Source organism: Abramis brama (genome assembly GCF_963993115.1).
Source record: "Abramis brama genome assembly, chromosome: 1".
In the NCBI taxonomy this organism is placed as follows: domain Eukaryota; kingdom Metazoa; phylum Chordata; class Actinopteri; order Cypriniformes; family Leuciscidae; genus Abramis; species Abramis brama.
In genome coordinates this window covers 7,074,819-7,101,387 of record NC_139963.1, presented here as the reverse complement: position 1 = coordinate 7,101,387, position 26,569 = coordinate 7,074,819, and the positions used below count along the sequence as shown (strand labels likewise).

General features: G+C 40.0%; 1 protein-coding gene across 3 annotated transcripts in view; it reads left to right on the top strand.

Annotated features, from left to right (window-relative positions):
• The window catches only part of LOC311079578 (uncharacterized protein), a 447,200-nt gene that overhangs the window by 199,785 nt on the left and 220,846 nt on the right, over window positions 1-26,569 (top strand). The window contains exons 6-7 of one of the 3 annotated variants that reach the window (XM_084109136.1): window positions 4,838-5,008; window positions 5,484-5,657. In XM_084109136.1, the coding sequence (XP_083965262.1) occupies window positions 4,838-5,008; window positions 5,484-5,657 (345 nt within the window). The remainder of the gene's footprint in view (window positions 1-4,837; window positions 5,009-5,483; window positions 5,658-26,569) is intronic. The other 2 variants (XM_084109138.1, XM_084109135.1) reach the window with 2 other exon arrangements.

Sequence of the window (26,569 nt, the reverse complement as noted above, 5' to 3'; positions counted from 1 at the left end):
ATCTCAGCTTTCAGGAGTTTTTTGCAGCACTGTATGTGTTTTTCTGTTATTTACACAAGAACAGTGAAGTTATGAAAATATTCCTGACAGAAACGTTCCTGACAGGAAAGTCCAGAACTCGATCTGGAAATGTCAGAAGTTGGTGTAAGAATGTTTACAGAACTTTCAAGTGTCTCTTAAGTAAGACTGTTTCTCTGGATGTGTTTCTGAAGGGAGCAATGAATAAAGCCTTGAAGAGTAAAAATGGACACCTGGATCTTTTCCTTCGATTCCTTCATGGCATCTCACTGGAGTCCAATCAGAGACTCTTACAGGACCTGCTGATTCGCACAGAGAACAACCCAAAGAGAATCAAGAAAATAATCCAAAACCTTAAAAAACACGAAAACACAGAAAGTCCAGAAGACAATGTCAGCCCTGAAAGATGGATGAATCTGTGTCACTGCTTGATTGAGATGAAGGATAGTTCTCTTGTTGACGAAATGCAGGCATTTTTGCAATCTGAAACAAGTAACAAAAACCTTACTCTTGCACAATGTTCAACTTTGGCAAACTTGATCTTGATGTCAGAAAAGGTGATGGATGAGTTTGACCCTAAAAACATCATATCATCACAAGAGGGTCGAAGGAGACTGTTACCTGCTCTGAGGAACTGCAGGAAAGCTCTGTGAGTGTGAAAATATGAACATAATATCAACTGATTTGAAATATGAACATAATACCTCTCATGTAGGCTAATAGTTTAGCTGAATGCGCTGTAATGGTTTTTTCATTTACATAGATTTGAAGTGCCTACAGATTAAAATATTTTAAATAATTATTTTAATTTGTAATTATACTTGAAATCCAAGTCATTACATTTCTGAAGTTTTAAAATCTGAATAACTTTTCAACCAATGAATTTACATGACTTTTCCATTGTTCATAATTTGTGCTTGGATGGCTTGAGTCCTTGTAGAGTAATTTACTATGGCTTAGAACACTGCTCAACCATTCAGAATCAAGGTCCTGAACTAGGCCTATCTGTTTTATAACTAATTATTGACATACAAGAGGGCTTTTCACACTTGAAATTTACCCGAGGTCATTGTAAACCTTTACACTGATCATAATTTACCCAGGATTAACAATTAATCCTGGGTATTTATTAGAGCCCGACCGATATGGATTTTTGGGCGCCGATACCGATTAAAAAAAAGCCAGATACCGATATATCGGCCGATATTATTTATGTGTATATTATAATACAGTAGCAATATTATTTATGTGTATTATAGTACAGTAAGTTTGGACACACTTTCCAATTGGTGTGTACAAACTTTTGATGGGTACTGTATATAGAATACACAGTATTAACAGAATAAATATATAAACGTTTTGCAATGATAACTCAAATATGGTGATTAAACACTTGTGTGACAAAGATATGTAATGGAGGCAGGGTGAATGATAGAATGAGAATTTGAGCTGTAACCAAACTAGTTTGCATTGTATTTTATATTATATTATATTCTAAATACTGTTGCATAATCTTCACTAACTACTTTGTCTTTTAATTTAGTCACGTTATTTAAAACATAACTTGTATCAATAAATAAATATATCAAAAGTGTCACTGACAAAACCTTATCTTCTATTTTTAATCTTAATTTCTCTAATATCTACCAGTGGAGGAAGAACTCAGATCTTTTTAGTAAAGTAAAATTAATAATATCATAATGAAAACGTTTATAATTACATATGTAGTTTTATACTATTTTAAATAAGTAGTAAGCAAAATGTACTAAACGTGAAACTAGGCTATAGGGCTGGACCCGAATATTCGAATAATCGTTCGGTGGGTTGGTATTCGATTTGAAAATTTGACATTCAAATTTATTTATTTTTTCACATCTGGGATCCCCCGCGAAACGGTTCTCATTCGCGCTTGAATAATGCCGGCGACACACTGACTGCGTGGCATGGCCGTTTTTATTTCAGCTCCCATGTTAACAGGTTGGAGTTTGCACACTGCCTGCGTGAGACACGCGTCTCTCAGGCGCGGCTCGAGCCAAGCAGTAAACGCATGCATGCTAGAAATAGAACCGACGCGCAAGTGTTCCAGCAACGGGAGTCTTCTCTGGCTGGAGAGCAGAACAGCGGAGTTTGTATGGACGAAGTGCATGTCTGAGCTTGTGTTTTGGATTAAGCTGTGTTGCTTTGACATTGTGGAAAATAGAATAATAGAAACAAAATGTATTAGCCTTTTCTACCCGTTATTATCAATCTAAATTAATCTCGTTTTTTAATTTAACTTAATTTAGTTTTTCTTTATTTAAATTTCGTTTTTCTTTATTTAAATTTCGTTTTTCTTTATTTAAATTTCGTTTAATTTCTTTATTTAAATTTCGTTTTTCTTTATTTAAATCTACCCTTTACTGTGTCAGTAATTTTGTTAGTCAGAAAAATATTAGACTACCTTAAAAGTATTGCTTAATTTAACAGACCTGTGTGTGTGCGTTTTATATCACTAACAGTGTCCGTTCTCGGACGCGTTCTCTGCCCGCGTGAGGTGCGCCGCTTCCCGCTCGCGCTGTTCGGTAGTTTACTAAAAGTGTATTAATTCTGAACGTTGTCGCGTCTCGCGTGTCCATCTGGCTACTTTTAATGCAAAATGGCCCTATATAAAGTGTTATAATTACATAAATTATTGGAATATTGCTTGATGTTGTAACGTAGCAGAATGAGCTTTAACACTGCCACTTTTGCCAGTTCTTTGTAACAGCTTTTAGGTGCTTTATTGGCAGCGCCATCCTTACATAAATCACTGCACACTGCATTTTTTTAAATATTAATTTATCGGCCGTTATAAATGCCGATACCGATAGTTAGGAAAATGCCTAATATCGGCCGATAATATCGGCCCGCCGATATATCGGTCGGGCTCTTGTATTTATAAACGGATGTTTCATGCTGTACACTCCTAAACCCTCGGTTAACGTTCTTATTTGCATATTTGTTTACATTTTTTTTATTTTGTTTTACATGCTAATATCTTATTAGCCTCTGAAGGGAAGGACTCAATGAATAAATGAATATTTAAACAAAATAAGAACAATTTACAGCAACGATCAAGTTCAAAAGTTTAACCCCCTGGCTCTTAATGGTAGGGCTGTGTACCGAGTTCGATACTTTTTAGGTACCGACCGAATTGCTTTGAAACTATTGAGTATCGAAAAATGACTTGTTCGGTACCAGATTTCGAAACCTAAGGGGTTAACTCGTCAACATCAGTGCTCAAACAAATATTAAATGCACAACGACACACCTAAAGTCGCTCACGCACATACACGCAAAATCTACACACACGAGACGCACGGAACTCTCCACGCACATACTCATATACACACACACACACACACACACACACACACACGAACTCTCCGCGCACATACTCGTATGAGACGCGAGCACATACACAAATCTACACACACGAGACGCACGGAACTCTCCACGCACATACTCATATACACACACACACACACACACACACACACACAAACTCTCCACGCACATACTCGTATGAGACGCGAGCACATACACACACAAACTCGCGCACATACTCAATGAGACGCGAGCACACACACACACACACACAACACCCTAAAGATGTGGAAAAGTCGATCAAAAGTGTGGCTACATTTTCTACATTTCTACATTTCAGGCTTGATGCCAACAGCGTGCGATGCAGTATTTGCGGTAAAATAATTGCTGCAAAGACCGGTACCACGACAGATATGATGATCTTGACAGTGCACGGAGTAAACATAATAGCAGAACATTGCTCTGTCTTTGACTGGTAAATGAAGAGACACCTTGTTGATCACTCTGACAGTGTTTATATTGCAATAATGATGACCTACTGAATGTACAATGCCTTTCAAAAATGTGTTGGTTAGTCAGAATTTTTTTTCAGTAAGAATGCAGTAAAGTGATCAAAAATGACCTTAAAACATGTGTAATGCTACAAAAGATTTCTGTTTCAAATAAATGCTGTTCTTTTGAAATTTTTATTCATCAAAGAATCATGAAAAAAATGTATCATAGTTTCAAAAATATTAAGCAGCAAACTGTTTTCATATTTCTGTAGGATCATGTGACACTGAAGTAATGATTTTGAAAATTCAGCTTTGACATCACAGGAATAAATTACATTTTGAAATGTAGTCAAATAATATTTTAAATTGTAATACTATTTCACAATGTTACAAGTTTTACTGTAATTTTGATCAAACAAATTCAGCTTTGTTTGATTACACAGCTACTCTGTGCTGGACTGAAGAGTCCAAACTGTCAACTCAACAAACTGAGGTTTGAGTTTGACTTTCATTCATTAATTAATGTTAATAATAATGTCTGCTTTATATAAATGTATACTACAGGGGGCTGTTGAATGCATGAGTCTGATTGGTTGATGAATAGGGGTGGCTGAAAAAAAATCAAATCTAGAGTTTTGAACTCAACAATTTGTTTTGACCAATTAGACTTTACATATTTTCAGCATTGCACCCTTAAGTAATTAACTTTACACACAAACTCAACTCATTACTTTGTGTGGCAGAAACAACTCAACTGAGTGAAAGTAACTCAGGTGAATACACATTAGTGTAACATAATAAATATAGTTTATATATTGTATATACTATATTGTAATTTATTAACGCAATATATTATTTCATATATTTTTCAATATATTTAAAGTAGTTAATATATTGGCCATAAATGTATGAAAATATATTTTTATTCCATGAGGGTTATAACCAGAGTACTTTTTTTTTTTTTTTTTTTTTTTTTTCAGATTAGCAGCCTGTAATCTAACTGATCAGCACTGTGAAGTTGTGTCTTCAGTTCTACAATCATCAAACTCCCTGAGAGAGCTGGACCTGAGTAACAATTACCTGCAGGATTCAGGACAGAAGCTACTCTGTGCTGGACTAAAGAGTCCAAACTGTCAACTCAACAAACTGAGGTTTGAGTTTGACTTTCATTCATTAATTAATGTTAATAATAATGTCTGCTTTATATAAATGTATCCTACAGGGGGCTGTTGAATGCATGAATCTGATTGGTTGATGAATAGGGGTGGCTGAAAAAAAATCAAATCTAGAGTTTTGAACTCAACAATTTGTTTTTACCAATTAGACTTTACATATTTTCAGCATTGCACCCTTAAGTAATTAACTTTACACACAAACTCAACTCATTACTTTGTGTGGCAGAAACAACTCAACTGAGTGAAAGTAACTCAGGTGAATACACATTAGTGTAACATAATAAATATAGTTTATATATTGTATATACTATATTGTAATTTATTAACGCAATATATTATTTCATATATTTTTCAATATATTTAAAGTAGTTTATATATTGGTCATAAATGTATGAATATATATTTTTATTCCATGAGGGTTATAACCAGAGTACTCCTTTTTTTTCTTCAGATTAGCAGCCTGTAATCTAACTGATCAGAACTGTGAAGTTGTGGCTTCAGTTCTACAATCATCAAACTCACCCCTGAGAGAGCTGGACCTGAGTAACAATGACCTGCAGGATTCAGGAGTGAATCTGCTCTCTGCTGGACTGAATAATCCAAACTGTCAACTCAACATTTTGAGGTACTTAGAAGTTTTATGTATATAGCGCCTTTCTGTAGCTCAAGGTCACTGTACATTGTACATTACAATACATTTACACATCCACACTGCAAACCCATTAGGATACATATAGCCACATTATCCAAAGTATGTGTTAACCTGTTAAGCTGCAATAGCCTGGCTCCGCCCTCCTACGTACTTCCGCTCAATTTCATTTTACTTCAGTACTACGTCTGGGACTGCTGTATATTCTTAGGTTTCCAGAAACCAATTTTTTGTAGGACCAATCAGCGAACAGAGGGAGTGGCTGAGAACGATGACGTTGATGTAGTGGGTCAGTTTGAGTTGGAGTAATGGCAGCGGAGAAAGACGTGAGAAAAGCTATTCGGTGCGTTGTTGCAAAACTGCCGAATTTACAGAAGTTAAAGCCGGAGCAAGAACAATGTTTGCTAAGTTTTGTTGGTGGCCATGATGTTGTGGCCCTCCTCCCCACGGGGTTCGGGAAAAGTTTGATTTTCCAGCTCACTCCGCTAGCACTAGAAGTGCCAGAATTCCATAACTACTAGAACTGCCGCAAGCGGTCATTTTGATCGCTATTCAAAACTCTATATCTTTAATGATAAATCCCCAATTGAGAGATTAATGCATTTATTGTATTAGGATGTCTTTTAAAAACAAAACAACACCAAACTGTACATTTAAACAAGTTTAATTATAATTTATAAATAAATAATATTCGTAGATGCCCTGAACAAAATGACGGAGATGTTTTCATGTTTCCACTGTTCGATCGCGCCCGCGCCCGCCGACACACACACACCATATTCCAGCATTGCAGCCTGTTATAGCCATAATAAAATATAATAATAAAATAGTCAACCTAACATATAAAAATTCCACTGCTCTGTTTCTCAGTACTAGTAGGCTACAATTCGTACCATTTTATGCGTGTGAAGAGGATGATTTTTTCCGTCGATATTGGAACGTGAGTGAAGTTCAAAGCCTATGATAAAGAATATTTTAGCATCCAAATACATCGCAAATGTTGAAACATTTTGATTCTAATTAGAGAGTTACGTGAGCCTAACGCCGCTTACTTTCACTTTCGCTTATAAAGCATTTCATTTTGGCTTTAGCCTAGTTATTTTTTCATTCTTGTTCTGTTCTGAATATCATTACATTTAAATGATTTGTTGTTGAATATGTTTAGTGTATTTTTTTACCACATTTTATTGTTGCGTATATTGGTATAATAATACCGCGAAATTCAGTGCGGTCAATATGACCGTTTATGGCCGAAATAGGTAAATAGGCCTATGTTCATTTGTTTTTGTTTTTTTGCCTTATGTGTAATTTACATAGGTAATTTATATGAAAAACATTTTAAATGAAAATACAGACACTTTTAGGAAAAGTCAGGTACCAGCAGGATTGTATTTATTTTTTCAACAAAGTTATTGCAGATATAAAATTCAAAACGGTCAAAATGACTGCCATGGCAGTTCTAGTGGTGAATGAGTTAGCTAAGGTGAACGATAGGGATGCAAAGCCGGTAGTTGTTGTCGTCTCCCCTCTTGTTGCACTAATGGAGGACCAAGTGAAGGAGGCAGAAAAGTTGTTTCCGTATCGCGTAGTAGCTTGGTGATCACTGTACAGCATTTGCGGCAGATCCGAAACGACCGCAGCGGCGTATTGTTAATGATTAGACCCAGCTTCGACAGTTGACTGAATACATCACTGTCCTTAGTGTCAAATATACATTTAGAATTTGTAAATGTTTCCGGACGGTTTCGGCGCATGACATACGTCACGACCACACGTTAGCGATTGGCTATGGCAGATCCTGAGTGACTCTGGGCAGATCCAATAGTTTTGAACTTTAACAGAGAACCCGCCTACAAGGAAGTAAACGTTTCTCAATGGAGAGATTCCAGACTCTCTGTACAAATGAAATGTACAAGAGTCTGGTAGAACCAGGCTAAAGCTGCAAATCCACTTTTGAAAAATCCCCAGAAATGACATACCCAAACTGAAACAGATACAGTTCATGAACCCTTTGTACTAAAAGCACAAGTATGATCTCATTTGAAAGCTGACACCTGGCAGTTTATTGTAAATGTAGAATTAATTATTGTCATAATGAAAAAAATTGTTATAAATAGCTTCAAAGTTTTGTAAAGTTATTAGAAATTATTTTTTATGAAACATCCTCATGAAAATAAAATTGAAGTTGGCACTGTAGCAATCTAGAAATGCATTTCACAGTCTATTCATGGGGTTTCAGTCCCTAATTTCTTTTCTCAAAGTTCACCTCACATTTTAAACTGTATCAAATGGATTTCTTAAATAAAGAAACATTTCAGTAAGCATTCAAAAAATCATAAAAGTATAACTGCTAGTGGCAGGTGCACCTAGGGCTAGCTAGCATGTTAGCTTAGCACACCATCAATACACGACAATTTATGAGATTAAAACCATGTTTGTGCTCCAAACTTACTTTATAACGCAAGTCGAGTATTTTAAATAATCTTCTGTGATTTAATTTGGCTTCAGATAAAAAAATCAGACAGAAAATATACTATGGTATAGTATTCTGCAAAATGATAATCTATATTAGCATTACATTATAAATATAATCTATTATTATGAAAATACCTGGCATGGCTTGAAAAACACAGGTAACTCAAATATCGTTGCAATCGTGTTTATTGTCTTCAAAACATCTTTATCTGCATGTTACAGCGCGATCTCTGTAGCTTTGTGTGTATCAGTGACCATAGATATCATATAAAGGCTAGATGTCTCGTCCGCGCTGCTGGCCAATGGAGCTCGACATCCGCACACGGCGGCCATCTTACGACAGGGTGCTCGCTCACTCATAACATGGTGCATGTACTTTTAAATAACCATAACTTGCTCAATTTTCTACCGATTTTCAAACGGTTTGGTTTGTTATAAACGTCAGAGATGTAGCTATTATACTGCATACATATGAATAATTATGTTCAAAATGTTTAAGCATTCAGAATTATAGCCACGTTAATAACGTTTGTAAGAAACCAAACCGTTTGTAAATCCGTCCAGATTTCAGCGAGATAAGAGGATTTGTGTGCGTGCTGCTCACTCACCTTAATTCACAGAGCCCTGTCCTAAGATGGCCGCCGGTGATGCCGGAAGTGACTCCGCCTTAAGACATCTAGCCTTTATATGATATCTATCTCAGTGACGTCCTGGAATGTCACGTGATCATGGCTCTTCTTCATGTTCCATATATGGACTATTATTGTGCATATAGCGCCCTCAGGCTATTGGTATGAATTGAAAACACAGTATCAGAGTATTCAAGCGCTCATAATGATTACATCGACGCATTTGGGTATAAATTCAATAAATATTATTCCTGACTATAGAAATCTGATGTAAACCTATGATAATATCAATATTTCTCCATATCTGCACATTTTTGAGCTAAAAGCCCTGAAGGACGTTGTTTTGTGAATCGCTGTCATGACGACAGCACGGGAGTTTTTTTATGAATGAAAGCGGCTGACGCACATAATTCATATTAAAGGTATCGACTCATTTTTTCATTTCATAACTCCTGACACAAATTAAGAAATAACTGTCGCTATAAGTTTCTCAGAATACAATAGTGGTCAAATACTGAAACTTAAGTCTTATATCTTTTTAATGATGTATAGTTTGTCAAGGTATAACATTAAATATGATAGTAACTTTGAACTATATATAAAAAAAAACGCTTCAGTGCGCCCGCGCACTGGCAACGGTTAACAGGTTAAACAGATATGTTTTTTAGCTGAGTCTTGAAGGTAGCCATAGATGAGATATAACGAAGTGTAAGAGGTAGTGAATTCCATAATTTAGGAGCATTAACACTAAATGAACTTCCACCTACAGTGGACAAAAAAAAAAGTTCAGCTGATCTAAGTGATCATACTGTAATTCACATTATAAAGATTGAAGAATATATATCATTCATCTTTTTAAAATGCATCAAAACAGTACACTCATCACCATTTAAACAATCACCGGGCAGGGTGGTAGGAGTAAAGTAGATTAGATGGATATGGAGGTGCAAGACCATTTAATGCCTTAAATGTTAGAAGTAATATCTTAAAGTGAATACGTGATGCCACGGGTAACCAGTGATGAGCAGAGGAGTAACGTGAGCAGAATGCCTGGTCGATGTGAGAACATACTGTAATCGATTGATGCATGAATTAAGGTGTCAGCCTCAGATAGAGAAGTTCGAAGATTTGCAATATTACGAAAATGGAAAAAAGAGTTTTTAACAATAGAAGAAATATGAGAGCAAAAAGAGCTGAGTCAAATACAACACCAATGTTACAGATGGATGAAGAAGGCTTAACATGAACCCCGTCAATATCAAAGGACCGGTCCATCCTTTTGACTGAGGCAGCAGAACCAATCATCAATATTTCAGTTGTGTTATTATTTAACTTGAGGAAATTCGGGGACATCCAATGCTTGATAACCCTGATACATGCAGTAAGTGAGTCGGGCAAGGAATGCTCTATTAGAGCTGGTGGTGAGGTAAATTTGAATGTCATCAGCATAGCAATGAAACTTAAGTCCATGCATGTATATGAGGTCACCAAGTAGATATAGATAAATGATGAACAGTAGTGGGCCAAGAACTGAACCTTAAAGAACACCCAGTGTAAGCGGAGCAGTGACCTATAGTGATATAATACTTTCTGTCGCTGATGTAGGAAATGATCCAGGAAAGAGCTGAACCAGTGATGCCGATATCACTAAGGCGAGATATGAGTATTTAATGGGAGACTGTGTCAAATCCAGCACTTGTTTATTAACCCTGAATCCATGAAGGGAAGAATGTCATTAACCACCAGTGGTGGAAAGAGTACTGAAAAAACATACTCAAGTAATAGTACCATTACATTCCAAAAAATGTAGTGCGAGTAGAGTAAAAAGTACTTGTCCAAAAAACTACTTGAGTAAGAGTAAAAAAAGTAGCTAATTTAAAAGTACTCATGAGTTTGAGTACTGAGCTGTGGATTCTACCCCCTTAAAATAAACACTGTGCACTACAATTCATAAAGTAAAAAAGCATTGTACATACTGTAATTCACATTATAAAGATTGAAGAATATATATCATTCATCTTTTTAAAATGCATCAAAACAGTACACTCATCACCATTTAAATCATATTGTTTTAAAAAAAAAACAACATTAAAAATTAGGCGTAAGGCCACTGAGCCTGAGCATGCTTGTTGCACATAAAATATCAATGTTCATAACTGTGCAAAGAATTAAAAAAACCTTTAGAAACTCATACAATAGTTAAAGTGTAAGTTGCAGGTAAAATTTTTCACAAAGAAAATGCAATAAACATAAAGATAAGAACCGCCCACCACTGTTTTGTATGTTTTTCATACCAAAATGCTGAATACAATATGAAAAGTTGGTACTTTTTAGTGGTTTTAAGCACTCCCTCTCCCTTCCACTAGGCTGGGCGTGACGTCATAAGAGGAACTCCAAGCCTAGAGTTACTGTAGTCTAATGGCAAGTAGGCTAGCAGTTATATTGAAATAACTCAATTGTAAACATAATCGTGTGTGCTGGCTTTAAGAGGACCGTGATCCCGCCTGAAATGAGAGTAAGCTATTCGCAAAACAAACAGGTTCAGGCAGCATGCACGCAAAGTTAAACCGAACTTTTATTTTGACGGGTTGCCGTGAAGACCGTTGACCTGTGTGTGTATGATATGACGATAGTTTTTCTCAAATGAAACGGTAAAATGACTCAGAGTGGCTCTGGAGATGAATTTCATCATGTCATCATATCGTGACTGGCAGCACCTAGACTGAAAACAGCGCGCGCATCACTCGTGCTTCAGTGTGTGTGTGTGTGTGTGTGTGTGTGTGTGTGTGAGGTAAATGACACCGCGCATCTGCGCCATTCATTCACACAGAGACAAAGAACATGCAATGTTAATATTTAAATAGTATTTCTGCAGTTTAATATACACAGACACTCGTGGTATATATCGGCTACAGTGCTCATCATAGTAATAAAAGTTAGTCTGGAGCCCCGTGCTTAGATAAACATGGAAGCGACTTAACGCAGCTATTACTGGTTACCAAATATACCCGGTACTACAGAAATGCTGGTAACGTCACATTTTCAGTACCGAAGTACCGGTACTTTGACAACGCTAGTTTCCCACCTCCTCAGTCTCCCAGTCGTTCTCCATAATCGAGCCACAAACACTAGAAGTCTAGCGGAGTATGGTTGCAACTTCCTTCTATGACGTCATCACCCAGTTGCTGTAAAAACGCGCTACCTTGAAAAAACCCCAATAAATGTTATTTTAACGCATTTTAAGACAGAAATGTTTACATATATACATATTGAGCACTTAACACATTAATTGGTTGTGGTGGTTAACCTGCAACTTACACATTAAACATCACACACCATGAGATGGGGTAAATAGAGAGATGAAAAATACCCAATTTCTCTCCAAAACGGTACCAGTTTTTGTGTTTTGATAAAGAAATGAGAATCACTAATATTATCAGTTTACCTCACTCAACTGAAAAAGCTGTGAACTAACACTAATTACACTGTAATTCCATGCCATTAAATACGTTACAATTTAAACGTAAATGCACATTGTTCTAGAAGGGTGGCATCATCCCTTAAATTTTACACAGCTATATTTACTCAAATTGTAATGCTGATAATATAATTTGTAAGGAAAATTATGCATTAAATAGGGAAGTAGCCTATATCCGGGGAAACTTTTACAAAAGAAACAAAACACACAGACAAATGCATCTCTTTGTAGTCTTGGCGAAGCTGTTTTATCAGCAGCATCCCCAACAACAACAAATGTTTTTGCGCAAGTGCACTTGCTAAATGAAGGCGGATTGTATGAAATGGATCAATCAAAAAATGTTGTTTATTATTGAGCTGTAGTCACGCACTGACAGAAACGCAGGTCAAGTTAACGCCACGGTTCATAATGTGCACTGCATACTGAATCTGGTCCTCCAATTTCAGTACAGAATGTGTTTTTCCACAGTTTTAGAGTGTCCCCAACACACCTTCACAGCGTGCACCACGCGCAACGAGCTGCTGACTTTTCCAAGTGACTCCTGCATGTCGAGCGCGACAGTGCGGGGAGAGACAGCAGTGCACAGATCGCGACGCACGTCTCTATAATATATTAAGTAAATGGGAGCGGGAATTCACCGAATTATGAACTCGGCACTTGAGTTAGTTTACACTGTACACAATACCCCCAACCTCACATCAAATGTCAGTCCCTGTAGATAGGCCAACCTTATGTATTGTGTATCATGTATTAATGTGTCTGTCTGTATGTATATGCAGGCCCGGAGTGGGTAATCGGGAGAATCGGGAGAATTCCCGGTGGGCCGCTTCACTTTTGGGCCGGTCGAGGAAAGGTTTTTTTTTTTTTTTTTTTTTTTTTTTTCACATTTCAATGTCACGTTAGTTGCATAGGCCACACACGTTTCGCATTCTGACACCGCAGCGCGCAGCCTCTGCATGGGTTGTACCATGTGAGGGAGTTCTCCCATCCCCTCCTGTTGGTTGGGTCCATAGTCCGTCTTTTCCAAAACGTTTTCTCAGGAGGGCTACCGCGGCACCGCCGGCGCCTACCGATAGCTGGGCCGGCCCTACCGTAACGGTACACGTCAGGGAGGATGGATGGGAGGAAGAGGCCAGGAGGTATGGAAGCTTTTTTACGCCACAGAATAAAACATTTTAAAAGATAATTGCGACTTTTTATCTCACAATTGCGAGTTTACATCTCGCAATTCTGACTTTATTTCTCAGAATTGCGAGATATAAAGTCAAAATTGCGTGAAATAAAGTCGCAATTGTGTGTTATAAAGTCAGAATTGCGAGATATAAAGTAAGAATTGCGTGATATAAAGTCGCAATTGCGTGTTATAAAGTCAGAATTGCGAGATATAAAGTCAAAATTGCGTGAAATAAAGTCGCAATTGCGTGTTATAAAGTCAGAATTGCGAGATATAAAGTAAGAATTGCGTGAAATAGTCGCAATTGCGTGTTATAAAGTCAGAATGAGAGATATAAAGTCAGAATTGCGTGATACAAAGTCGCAATTGTGTGTTATAAAGTCAGAATTGCGAGATATTCAGAATTGTGTGAAATAAAGTCGTAATTGCTTCTTATAAAGTCAGAATTGCAAGATATAAAGTCAGAACTGCGTGAAATAAAGTCGCAATTGCTTATAAAGTCAGAACTGCAAGATATATAGTCAGAATTGTGTGATATAAAGTCGCAATTGTGTGTTATAAAGTCAGAATTGCGAGATATAAAGTCAGAATTGTGTGAAATAAAGTCGCAATTGCTTCTTATAAAGTCAGAATTGCAAGATATAAAGTCAGAACTGCGTGAAATAAAGTTGCAGCTTCTTATAAAGTCAGAACTGCAAGATATAGAGTCAGAATTGTGATATAAAGTCGCGTTATAAAGTCAGAATTGCGAAATATAAAGTCCGAATTGTGTGAAATAAAGTCGCAATTGCTTATAAAGTCTAAGTGAATTATTATTTAACCTTTACATTATTTGTTATTAATACAAACTACACAATAGTAAGAGCTGAACTGTTGCTTCATTTATCCAATTTAGAAAATGTGCTAATTTAGAATTCCACCATGGAAAAAGTGGGCCGGTCTTGGGCCTGAAACTCCCGGGCTGAAAAGTGGCCCCACTCCAGCCCTGTGTATATGTATGTTATTTTGTATGTTTAATGCTTATTGTTTAATGTAATGCTGGAATCTGTACTAAAGAGCTGTACTGAAAACAAATTCCACCAGCCTGGCTGTGTGGTCATTAAAATTAAATCAAATTAAATCAAATCAATAAATAATAATAAGCAGAAATGTGAAATGTACCTTAGCATATTAGAGGAAGACGCTGATATCTCTATTGAATTGATGCTTGGAGAATGCACTTCCACAGCAGCCACGAGTAACAGCAGATAGGCTAGCTAGCAGTTAAAGTTTTCTATGCAGAATTTGATTTGACGACAGTCACGAGACTGATTACTCGATCCAATCACGTTGATGGATAAAAATAAAATTTTAAAACAAGCATGTAACGAATAACGACCACAAACAGAAGGAAAGTAGTGGAGTAAAAGTACTGATACATAACTTAAAATATACTCAAGTAAAAGTAAAATTACACAATTTTTAAACTACTCAAAAAAGTACAATTTCTGAAAAAAACGACTTAATTACAGTAATGTGAGTATTTGTAATTCGTTACTTCACACCACTGTTAACCACCCCAAGAAGAGCAGTTTCTGTCACGATCCACACGTAGAAAACAAGGATAGGATCCAAATGCAGTAAGTATTATTTATTAGGGTAATCCAATCTCATAACAGTCCAGGCAGGGGTCAAAACCAAAGTAGCAATCCAACAAGAACAATACAAACAGACAAGAACAGAACTCTGAAGTGGCGTGATACATACAACAAGGACTCCGTAACAAACACTAAACAGGCAGGGTATTTATACACAGGGAAATGACAATGATAATGGGAAACAGGCTGAGTGCAATGATCAGTGATAAGGGACAGCTGAGTGCAATAAAAAGGATCATGGGGAATGTAGTTCAAGAGTGTGCTGGACACCGTGAGGAAGGAGGACATCTAGTGGTGACCCAAAGAACATAAACCAGACACTGTGACATAACCCCCCCTCTACGGAGTGGCTCCCAGACACTCCAAGACAGGACACGGAACAAAACAAGAGTTCAGGAGGGAGGTGGCACGGTGGAGGATCAGGGGGAGGGACGGGGGGCCAGGTCCATGAAGGGAAACAGAAACAGGGGGTAACAGACTCAAAGGGGGCCAGGGTGACACAGACAGTCCAACGGCCGACCAGGGCGGAGACGACAGTTCATCGAGGGGCCTGGACAGAGGAGACGACCCCTCGGGCGGCCAGGGCGGAGACGACCCCTCGGGCGGCCAGGGCGGAGACGACCCCTCGGGCGGCCAGGGCGGAGACGACCCCTCGGGCGGCCAGGGCGGAGACGACCCCTCGGGCGGCCAGGGCGGAGACGACCCCTCGGGCGGCCAGGGCGGAGACGACCCCTCGGGCGGCCAGGGCGGAGACGACCCCTCGGGCGGCCAGGGTGGAGACGACCCCTCGGGCGGTGTAACTGACACCAACGGCTCAGGCACTGGAACTGGCACCAGCGGCTCCGGCTCTGGAACTGGCACCACCGACTCAGGCTCTGGAACTGGCACCACCGACTCAGGCTCTGGAACTGGCACCACCGACTCAGGCTCTGGAACTGGCACCACCGACTCAGGCACTGGAACTGGCACCACCGACTCAGGCACTGGAACTGGCACCACCGACTCAGGCACTGGAACTGGCACCACCGACTCAGGCACTGGAACTGGCACCACCGACTCAGGCACTGGAACTGGCACCACCGACTCAGGCACTGGAACTGGCACCACCGACTCAGGCACTGGAACTGGCACCACCGACTCAGGCACTGGAACTGGCACCACCGACTCAGGCACTGGAACTGGCACCACCGACTCAGGCACTGGCACTGGCACCACCGACTCAGGCACTGGCACTGGCACCACCGACTCTGGCACTGGCACCACCGACTCAGGCACTGGCACCACCGACTCAGGCACTGGCACTGGCACCACCGACTCAGGCAATGGCACTGGCACCACCGACTCAGGCAATGGCACCACCGGCCCAAGTGTGTGCGTAGCCCACACACACCACATGGCTGTGGCCATAATGGCCAGTGTCGCGGTCACTGAGGGCTCAGGAACAGCCGGCTCAGGCTCAGGAACAGACACAGGAACAGACACAGGAACAGACACAGGAACAGACACAGGAACAGACACAGGAACAGACACAGGAACAGACACCACCGGCTCAGGAACAGCCGGCTCAGGCTCAGGAACAGACACCACCGGCTCAGGAACAGACACAGGAACAGACACCACCGGCTCAGGAACAGACACAGACACTGGCTCCGGCTCAGGAACAGACACTGGCTCCGGCTCAGGAACAGACACTGGCTCCGGCTCAGGAACAGACACTGGCTCCGGCTCAGGAACAGACACTGGCTCCGGCTCAGGAACAGACACTGGCTCCGGCTCAGGAACAGACACTGGCTCCGGCTCAGGAACAGACACTGTGGGTCCAAAAGACATCTCCAGGATTCTGGCCAGACGCTCGAAGTAATCTGACAATGTCCCAGACGCCACCGGCTCAGGAACCGGAACAGACACTGGCTCAGGCACAGACATTGGCTCCGGCTCAGGAACAGACACTACCGGCCCAGGAACAGACACCACCAGCTCGGCGGTGATAATCCTCTCCGAAGACACAGGCTCAGCGGCGGCCATCTTGTCCGAAGACACAGGCTCGGCAGACGTGACGTGAACAGTATCTGGATCGGCAGACATGGCATTAACGGTCTCTGGATCGACAGACGTGATGTTAACGGTCTCTGGATCAGCAGACGTGACATGAACACTCCTGGGAATCTCTAGGATATTGGATAGCATAGAAAAATAATCCAATAACGTGTCAGCGGCCATCTTGTCCGAAGACACAGGCTCGGCAGACGTGACGTGAACAGTCTCTGGATCGACAGACATGACGTGAACAGTTTCTGGATCGTCAGATGTGTGCCTTCTCCCCCTTCTCCGTCCGCGATGGCGAGACGGCGGCTCCGATCCATCCCTCACGAGTCCAGGGTCAAAAGGGGGCCATGGCGGAGAGTGATGTTGGCTTTCCTCTCGACCACTCACTGCTCTGCGACCTCCCCGGGTCCCACGGAAAATGACTAGGCGGGATCCCTCAAAACCAATTCCTCTCTCCCGCTCGATGGCTGGGGAAGAAACACGGGAAGACATACCGCTGGATCCTTGGTGTGACGGAGTCCTTCTGTCACGATCCACACGTAGAAAACAAGGATAGGATCCAAATGCAGTAAGTATTATTTATTAGGGTAATCCAATCTCATAACAGTCCAGGCAGGGGTCAAAACCAAAGTAGCAATCCAACAAGAACAATACAAACAGACAAGAACAGAACTCTGAAGTGGCGTGATACATACAACAAGGACTCCGTAACAAACACTAAACAGGCAGGGTATTTATACACAGGGAAATGACAATGATAATGGGAAACAGGCTGAGTGCAATGATCAGTGATAAGGGACAGCTGAGTGCAATGAAAAGACAAGGATCATGGGGAATGTAGTTCAAGAGTGTGCTGGACACCGTGAGGAAGGAGGACATCTAGTGGTGACCCAAAGAACATAAACCAGACACTGTGACAGTTTCAGTACTATGAGATGTGCGAAATCCTGACTGAAAAGGTTCAAAAAGACCATTAGGATCTAAGTATGATCTCAGTTGTGAAGCCACAACTTTTTCAAGTATTTTGCTTAAGAATGGTATATTAGATATAAGCTGGCAGGATGTGGAATTAGACTTCATAATTAGATCACTTATGGCAGCAGAGGTAGTCAGAGTAAAAGCAGAGTGAGTTTGTTGAATGAGCTGAATCAGCTTACATCAAATGAACATTTGAGTCACTTTGGTGTCTTTGGTAATGGATTCAATTGACTTTAATGTGTCTGAAAAGAATTGAGAAAAGCTATTCACAAGCACTGCAGAGCCAGAAATAACATGTTGTGGTGGATTAGTGAGATTGTTAACTATAGCAAAGAGTGATTTGGGCGTGCACAAGGAATTCTTAAAAGTACAGTTGTTACTCAACCAGAATAATACGCCAATTTTTCATACGGCGGTAAAATTGGGAATGTGTATTTGCTGCCTTTTACCCCTAAGTGGCACTATAATCACAGACTTTGAAAAGTGTCAGTTTATTATCTCTATTACATAATCTGACGCTGCGCTGCGGCTCATTGAGAGTGATTGAGAGCTGGTAGCAGATAAGTTCAAGTGAAACAGTAGTTAAACGAATTCATAATCACAATACTGAAATTACATTAGCCTACAACTTTAGAACTGAAACAAATGTAGGCTTCTATTATTGCATCAAATTTAAGCAATAGGCTAAACTTTAACATTGTGTGCCCAATTTTTCTAAAGGCAATGCATGTCAATGTAGGGATGCTCCAATCCGATATTTGTTTCGGGTATCGGCTTAGATATGGAATAAAATTTTAGATCGGGAATCGGTAACAATGGTTCCGATCCGTAGGGGCATCAAATTACAGCGAGAGCGATTCAAAAGCTTACAAAGCAGTCGGCTCTCTGAACTCTCTCGCAGTAATTCTATGATGTGCGATGAAGTGTGTGACATCACGCGCTAGCAACATGCGCAGAACGCAGGCAGCAGGTAAACAGTTTCCAATTCAAACAAGCTAATGTGCATACCTATCAACACTCCTGTTTTCCCCCGGAGTCTCCTGTATTTCACACCCATCTCCCACCCCCCTCCCATTTTTTTTTCTCCCGTGAAACTCCTGTAATTTGTATGGATCAAACCTCGTTAAATGAATAATCACATCAATTTATTATTCCAAGGTTGTCCGATTGCCAGATCTTGTATTAAACGTATCCTACTGACACAATCAACACTTCATACAAATTTCAACCCATTTGTGAGCTCAACCTGGCAACCTACAACCCAGTTGCGCTGTTGACGTCTGCGCAGGTAGTAGTTGGGAAGTTGGATAAGCGTCACGGGTAGAAATGGGAGGAGAAGACTCAGTGGTAAATATTTAACGCAATTAATGCAGCATCCGTTTTAAAATAAATCGCTAAAAATAAATAAAAAAGAAAAATGAATAAATCTTATCCATGCTTTGTTTTATTTTTATTGAATATCATATATTTATTTATGTTAATATCTGCACAATTAATGTGTATTTTAGCCATCCAGAACCACCCATAAAGTTAAGAAAGTAATGTTTAAGTCAAGCCAGCCTGATGCCTTTCACAAAAGAATGATCCCAGTCTCTTCCACACAGTGAGGCATACTGTTTATTAGGTAATTCAGCACTCTTTTTATTTTAGTATCGGATCGGTGATCGGTATCGGCCGATACTGAATCCCAGATATCAGAATCGGTATCGGAGGCAAAACATGCTGATCGGAGCATCCCTAGTCAATAGATTATGTGTCTTATACTTCATGTTATTTCAATTTGTTAAAGGTGCTGTATGTAGCTTTTCTACCAAAACGAATCCTTTTTTTATTGCCTGTGTGTGAAGGGGTTGTAATCTCACATTAAAATTATCCACTTTGCGGGTTTTTGCTATTACCTCTGAAAGCAAGTATTCTTATTTTTATGTGAAGGTCCCGGGTCGGATTTACCGCCTGTGACGTCACCCGCATGCGCGCTCCCGAGCCTCTCGCCTCGTCTAGCCTACTGACTTTGCACTAAACAGCGACGACACTGCAACTTATGACATGGACTTATGACTTATGCTTCTTATGACATGTTTGATAACACTAAGAAACAACCTGCGCCCAGCAAAACACAGACTCCAACACAAAATCCACATATTGATAAAAAATAAAATAAAAAGTTTTTTCTGCTGAAGCTCATAAGGCGTGAATCGGATGAACTTCGGGTAAAAAACACGGATCAACATCGGCAGGGTATTTGAATAATGGAGAAACCTTATCTACAAACCTAGAATGTACATTTCCTGAAGAACATGTGAAGTAGTGCTTGCAGTGACAGAATTCGGCACGGTTGATAGGGTTCCATACTTATCATGGTACGAGCATGGAGCATTAGTTCAATGTCAAGCTGATAAAAGTAGCCTATTATTGTAACGTTGCAGTGAGAGTTTACCTGAGTTTCCAGCATGTTGTGGGATGCTTTGTGTGTTATGTCCGGTTGCGTCTCAGTCTGGCCGGTACCCACAGTGCTCGCTCATAAATTCGAGCACGCGTAAGAGCACGCGCTTGTAAACTTATTGGTTTCAATCTGAAACATCACCGCTAGAGGCCGCTAAAACTACATACAGCACCTTTAATAGATTTATTAACTGAAACATAACAGTGAAATAAATTAAATTAAAACACTGATCAGGACTTGCTAACCGATGTTAGTTGGCAGCATATGTGTTTTAGAATTCTTTATTAAGAATTAAATAGGCTTACAGTAGGTTGTTATGATTTGCATAATTTTCTTTAATAAATAATAAAAACATTTCAACATTGCAATAAAAAATATTACATCAATGAGGCTTTGCATAAGCATAAGCAGGGCTGTACAGTGTGACATATCTGCTATGGAAGAAATATGATAGTATCGTGCTACAGCGCACATTCTATCAGCTGCAGTGCTGGCGCCTCAGTCCCAATACTGTAAAACTCTACGTACATTCACATCACATATTAATGCAGCGGTAGAGTTACACTCACAGGACACTGCACTTATTTGCAATCACAAAAGTTGTCACAAATTATTTGCTCGTGCTTTAAAGCTTTGCCAGGTAAACATTTCTACATTCATTTCATCCTTTTAATGTTAATAAAACAACAAAAGAGAAAAACACTCACTACTCTTGACTGAATTAAGATTTTTATCTTCGCCCACTTTGGCCTAAATGTCCTAAATTTGGCCTAAATAAAGATAAGCATACATCAAACAATGAGAATATTATCTAAAAACGAAACCATCATTTACACAGTCCAGCATCAGACAACAACAGCAGAGCATTAATGTTTCATTTCTGCTCCATACAGGCATTTGTATGCTCCCCACAATATCTAGCTTGTCCAATGGACGTTTTTCTTTAAAACATAAACCTCTTTTACAGCACCACTCGGCTCTTCTGACGATGATCATTCATTCCGCTTCAGGGTCTCCTCTCTGCACTAACGTCTGCACGCTCCCACGCGAACATTTGCCTATGTTTACCTGTTGCCGAGCCCCGCCTTGATGCAGTGATTGACAGGGCGGGACGGGGCAGGGACGTGATTGGCTTGGAATGCATTTTCAATTTGCACATTGAATTTTGCTACATTAATTGACATTTAATGAAAATGCAATCGCAAGTGTCTTACCTACGAGTGTAAAGGCAATTAAGAGAAAATTTTGCCTGAACATGTTAAACAAATCTTATCATTTCTGTAATACATTTTAAATTTGCAACTTATAAAGCGTTAAAATATGCATTCAATTTACATATTAAACCTAGTGTATTAAATGGCAAATGTAAATTATATAATCTAATTTTACACAAATGTTGCACAAATGTAATGGAAAATGTAAATGTATATACAGAAATGCATTACCATTTTACATATTTCATTGTCATTTTGCATATTACGTTTCAAATTGAATATTGCTACCGATATGCTTCCATACAATACAGGAGCAGAAGCTCTGGTTCTGATTTTATCAGATCTGAGGGGGGGTTACGATAACGTTTTTTTGTCAAAGACCACATCCAGATCGAATTCAGAACAATGATCAAAATAAAGATGGAGTAGATCGAGTCCATCAACACCCCTAATGCTTGCAAGGGCCATGATCATATGCATATGTGAAATAACGCGATCACCAACATTAAACAGCATATAAATCAAAACTGCCTAATGTTACTGAATTAAATGTCGATTCACGATGAGCTATCATCTGAAGGTCGTGAATCAACATTTAATTCAGTAACATTAGGCAGTTTTGATTTATATGCTGTTTAATGTTGGTGATCGCGTTATTTCACATATGAGCTATCATCGTGAATCGACATTTAATTCAGTAACATTAGGCAGTTTTGATTTATATGCTGTTTAATGTTGGTGATCGCGTTATTTCACATATGCATATGATTACATATGATATCCCTTGTTTCTGAATCTTCTTTGTGTTTTGTTCAGGAGATTCAGAACTCTTTCAGAAGATGCGTAATGGGGTGGAAAGAGTTAATAATGTAATCACCTTGGTGTTCTTCTAATGCAGTATGTCCTTCTTTTTTTTTCGGACCACAGAAGGAGACTTAAAATAAAATATCCCGCTCACGCTCATCCACCTAATGGGAGTGAATAGCGACCAGAATCAAGCTTAAAAAAGATGCAAAAGTATCACAGAAAGGTCCCATGCGACGTGTCTTATATTCCAAGTGTTCTAGGGGTGTATGATACTGTTTGGTGAAAAACAAATAGAAACTTAATGAAAATCCTGACATTGGCTTCTGGTATTTTGTGCAGACTGTGCATTCATGAGACTCGATTAGCATCGCAGTTCACTCCGACTTACCCAGAAGTTCGATGTGTGCTTGGTTTCATAACGTCTCGCTCCGTCAGAGCCAGTCGTCAACGGCTGGTAACTCAGAGGGTTCCAAGGGGTAATGCCAGTGGAGACAAGGTTGTCCAAACCTGAGATATGAACTGGAAAGCCCCGGTCTGAGACGATATCTTCAGGTAGTCGATAATAGCGAAACACGTAGTGGAAGAGATAGTCTGCTGTTTCGAAAGCTGTTGGGAGCTTGGGTAGAGGTATTAATCGATGTGCTTTAGAAAAATGACCAATGACTGTTAATATAATGGTGTTACCCTGGGAGGCCAGGAATTCAGTGAAAAAAATCAATAGCAATGTGTGACCAAGGTCATTGAGGAATGTGTAGTGGCTGTAGAAGGCATGCGGTGGGTTGTCCAAAAAAAATTTGCTGTGTGCAATACTGACAGAAAAGGTAGACCAATGATGACTGGATTGTGAGGGGAACGGTTGAGGTAAAAGCATGTTTGCTCTGTGTGTAGAACTCCAACTACACACAAGTAGGGTCCGAGACAAGTAGGGCCGTAGTTATGATGGTACTCATAGAGAACATTATCTTTACAGTTACTTCTATACATGAAGTGTAATGACCAGGAACAATGGAGGTACTCACTAGTGATGTTACATATGACATTGAAGCTTCAAAGTGCTTATCGAGTGCACAGCACAATTTCTCATGAAGCTCCGTGTCGGAGCGCGTATTGTTTTCAGAGAAACGTGATCAACGAAAAACGAAGCCTCACTTTTTTTCTAGTCAAGTGAATGCTTCACTTTGCATTTCAGAATGTTTGAACCCAGACCACTACTCCAGGGGTTTTTGGAGGTTCAAGTCCATTTAATAACATTTTTTTTTATAAATATAAGCCTATAGCCTACATTACATGATCATATATTCTGCCATATAAACACTATAAAAACTATAAAATAATTAGAGCACTATTTACTTGCATTAAACAACTCTATTGGAATGATTATAATTAGTATTATTACATTTAATTTACTGCCACACTTTAATATGTCAATTACATTATCAGAAAACTGAATATTTAGCGTTGTCAGGCTTTTATTTGTGCTTAATGTGCTTAAAACAACAGCGCTGCGCACTCTGGTTTATGGCTCCTATAAATTTGACCTGCCACAGTTTTCGACACTGCTGATGCTTCGAATCTTTTTTCCAAAACAATCAAAGAAAAGCTTCAAAGATTCAAGAAGCTTTGTTTCTCCATCCCTAGTACTCATCCTCGGAGTATACTGTTGTGGTGGTCAAGTTGGGCAGTTTGCTCTCAGATGTGCTTGACTGCAATACAGACACAGATGTTCCCTGATGCAGCGTTCTTGCTCCTCTGTGGACAGATGAGTTCATCCTGCATGGGTTCAGTGTCATCCATAGGGAAGTTTGCTTAGTGAAGAGGGTTAGAGAATCTGTTTGTTTTTCGAGAGTGAATGAGATGAATCAATATGGATCGCTAAAGCAATGAATTGATCAGTTGTGAGAAAAATGCTCAGAAATGTTAGCCATGGCAAAACAAGACTTTGCACTTAGCCTAGCGTGTTCAGAGCTTAAATAGTCCATGAAACAGGGAACAGGTGTTTGTGCAATCAGTCCAGGAATGCGAGTTCTGAGATTTGTAGTCAATACTCAGTTAATACTGTTAATACTCAGATGAGAGAGACCTGTGGCAGATGGGATGATTTTCGAAGGTAGTGTTTGTAATTATCTAGAAGTACAGCGATCAGTTCAGGTGCAGAGATGCACAGATACAGAGATGATCAGTTCAGATACAGAGATGATCAGTTCAGGTGCGCTCCATGTTTCCACTTATATTATACAAGTTATATATAGTTATAGTGATCTGTCATTAAAGAGCATTAAAGAGTGTCAAAATGTTTAATTTGAAAGTTAAGACCTTGTTCTTATCAAAATAACAAAGCTCATAGCAATTATTTGATAGGAGTAAGTAACAGGCTATTTATTATGTTTGCAAAATTATTACCTTCATCTGGGTGTGGATGGTGATGATCCCACAGGTGCTGTACATATTAGATGTGTTCACTGCTTTTGCTGACACTTTTCATCTAAATGTTTTGCATATTGCATACCTGTCTTCAACTACTCCTGAATCATGTTTAGAGAGCCAACATGCCCCAATAGCTTATTATGACCGCCGCTAGCATAGCTAGCGAAAGCGGTCATATAGGGATTGTCAAAGTTTTTTTTGTTGTTTTTTTTCGTCACCTTACTGAATTTTTCGTCAACGATACCAGGGACACCGAAGCACCGGGGAACATGAAATTTGGTGGGCATGTAGCCCCACTAGACTTCTAAGGAAAAATTTCGTTTGGTCCCCGGGGGCCACTCCCCCCCCCGCGCTGGGCCCCCCCAAACCCCAAAAAATGCAGTTTTTCCTAAATAACTACCTGAACCGTGGCACCGAGGATGAAGAAATTTTTATGGTATGTTGGTCTACTAGACTTTTACGGAAAAATTTCGTTTGGTCCCCGGGGGCCACTCCCCCCCCCGCGCTGGGGCCCCCGTAAATTTTTCGTCAACGATACCAGGGACAGCGAAACACCGGGGAACATGAAATTTGATGGGCATGTAGCCCCACTAGACTTCTACGGAAAAATTTCGTTTGGTCCCCGGGGGTCACTCCCCCCCCCGCGCTGGGCCCCCCCAAACCCAAAAAAATGCAGTTTTTCCTAAATAACTACCTGAACCGTGGCACCGAGGATGAAGCAATTTTTATGGTATGTTGGTCTACTAGACTTTTACGGAAAAATTTCGTTTGGTCCCCGGGGGCCACTTCCCCCCCCGCGCTGGGGCCCCCGTGAATTTTTCGTCAATGATACCAGGGACACCGAAGCACCGGGAACATGAAATTTGGTGGGCATGTAGCCCCACTAGACTTCTAAGGAAAAATTTCGTTTGGTCCCCGGGGGCCACTCCCCCCCCCCCCGCGCTGGGCCCTCCCAAACCCAAAAAAATGCAGTTTTTCCTAAATAACTACCTGAACCGTGGCACAGAGGATGAAGAAATTTTTATGGTATGTTGGTCTACTAGACTTTTACGGAAAAATTTTGTTTGGTCCCCGGGGGCCACTTCCCCCCCTGCGCTGGGGCCCCCCAAACCCAAAAAAATGCAGTTTTTCCTAAATAACTACCTGAACCGTGGCACCGAGGATGAAGAAATTTTTATGGTATGTTGCTCTTAAGGGCCCACATCAACCTAGCCCATAATCACTCATTTGTGATTTGCGCCCCTCCCATAAAAAATGAAAATGCAATATTATTCTGCTTTAATCGCCCCTATCTTCAGTGGAGATGTTCAGAACTGCACCATATTTCATGTGTATGATTAACTTGACATCCTCTGGGGGTATCCTCTGCTAAGTTTCGTAGAATTTCATCCATGGGGGGGTATAAAATAAATTCATTTATGTGCACATTTAGTGACTGTACACTCATCGGCCTGTAGATGGTGCTGTTGAGCGAAGGGTTGCTGGTTTAGGATGATACTGTCACACACACACATGCAGGAATACAAACAAACGCAAGCATGCACACACACTGACATCTACACGCACAGACACACACCCATACA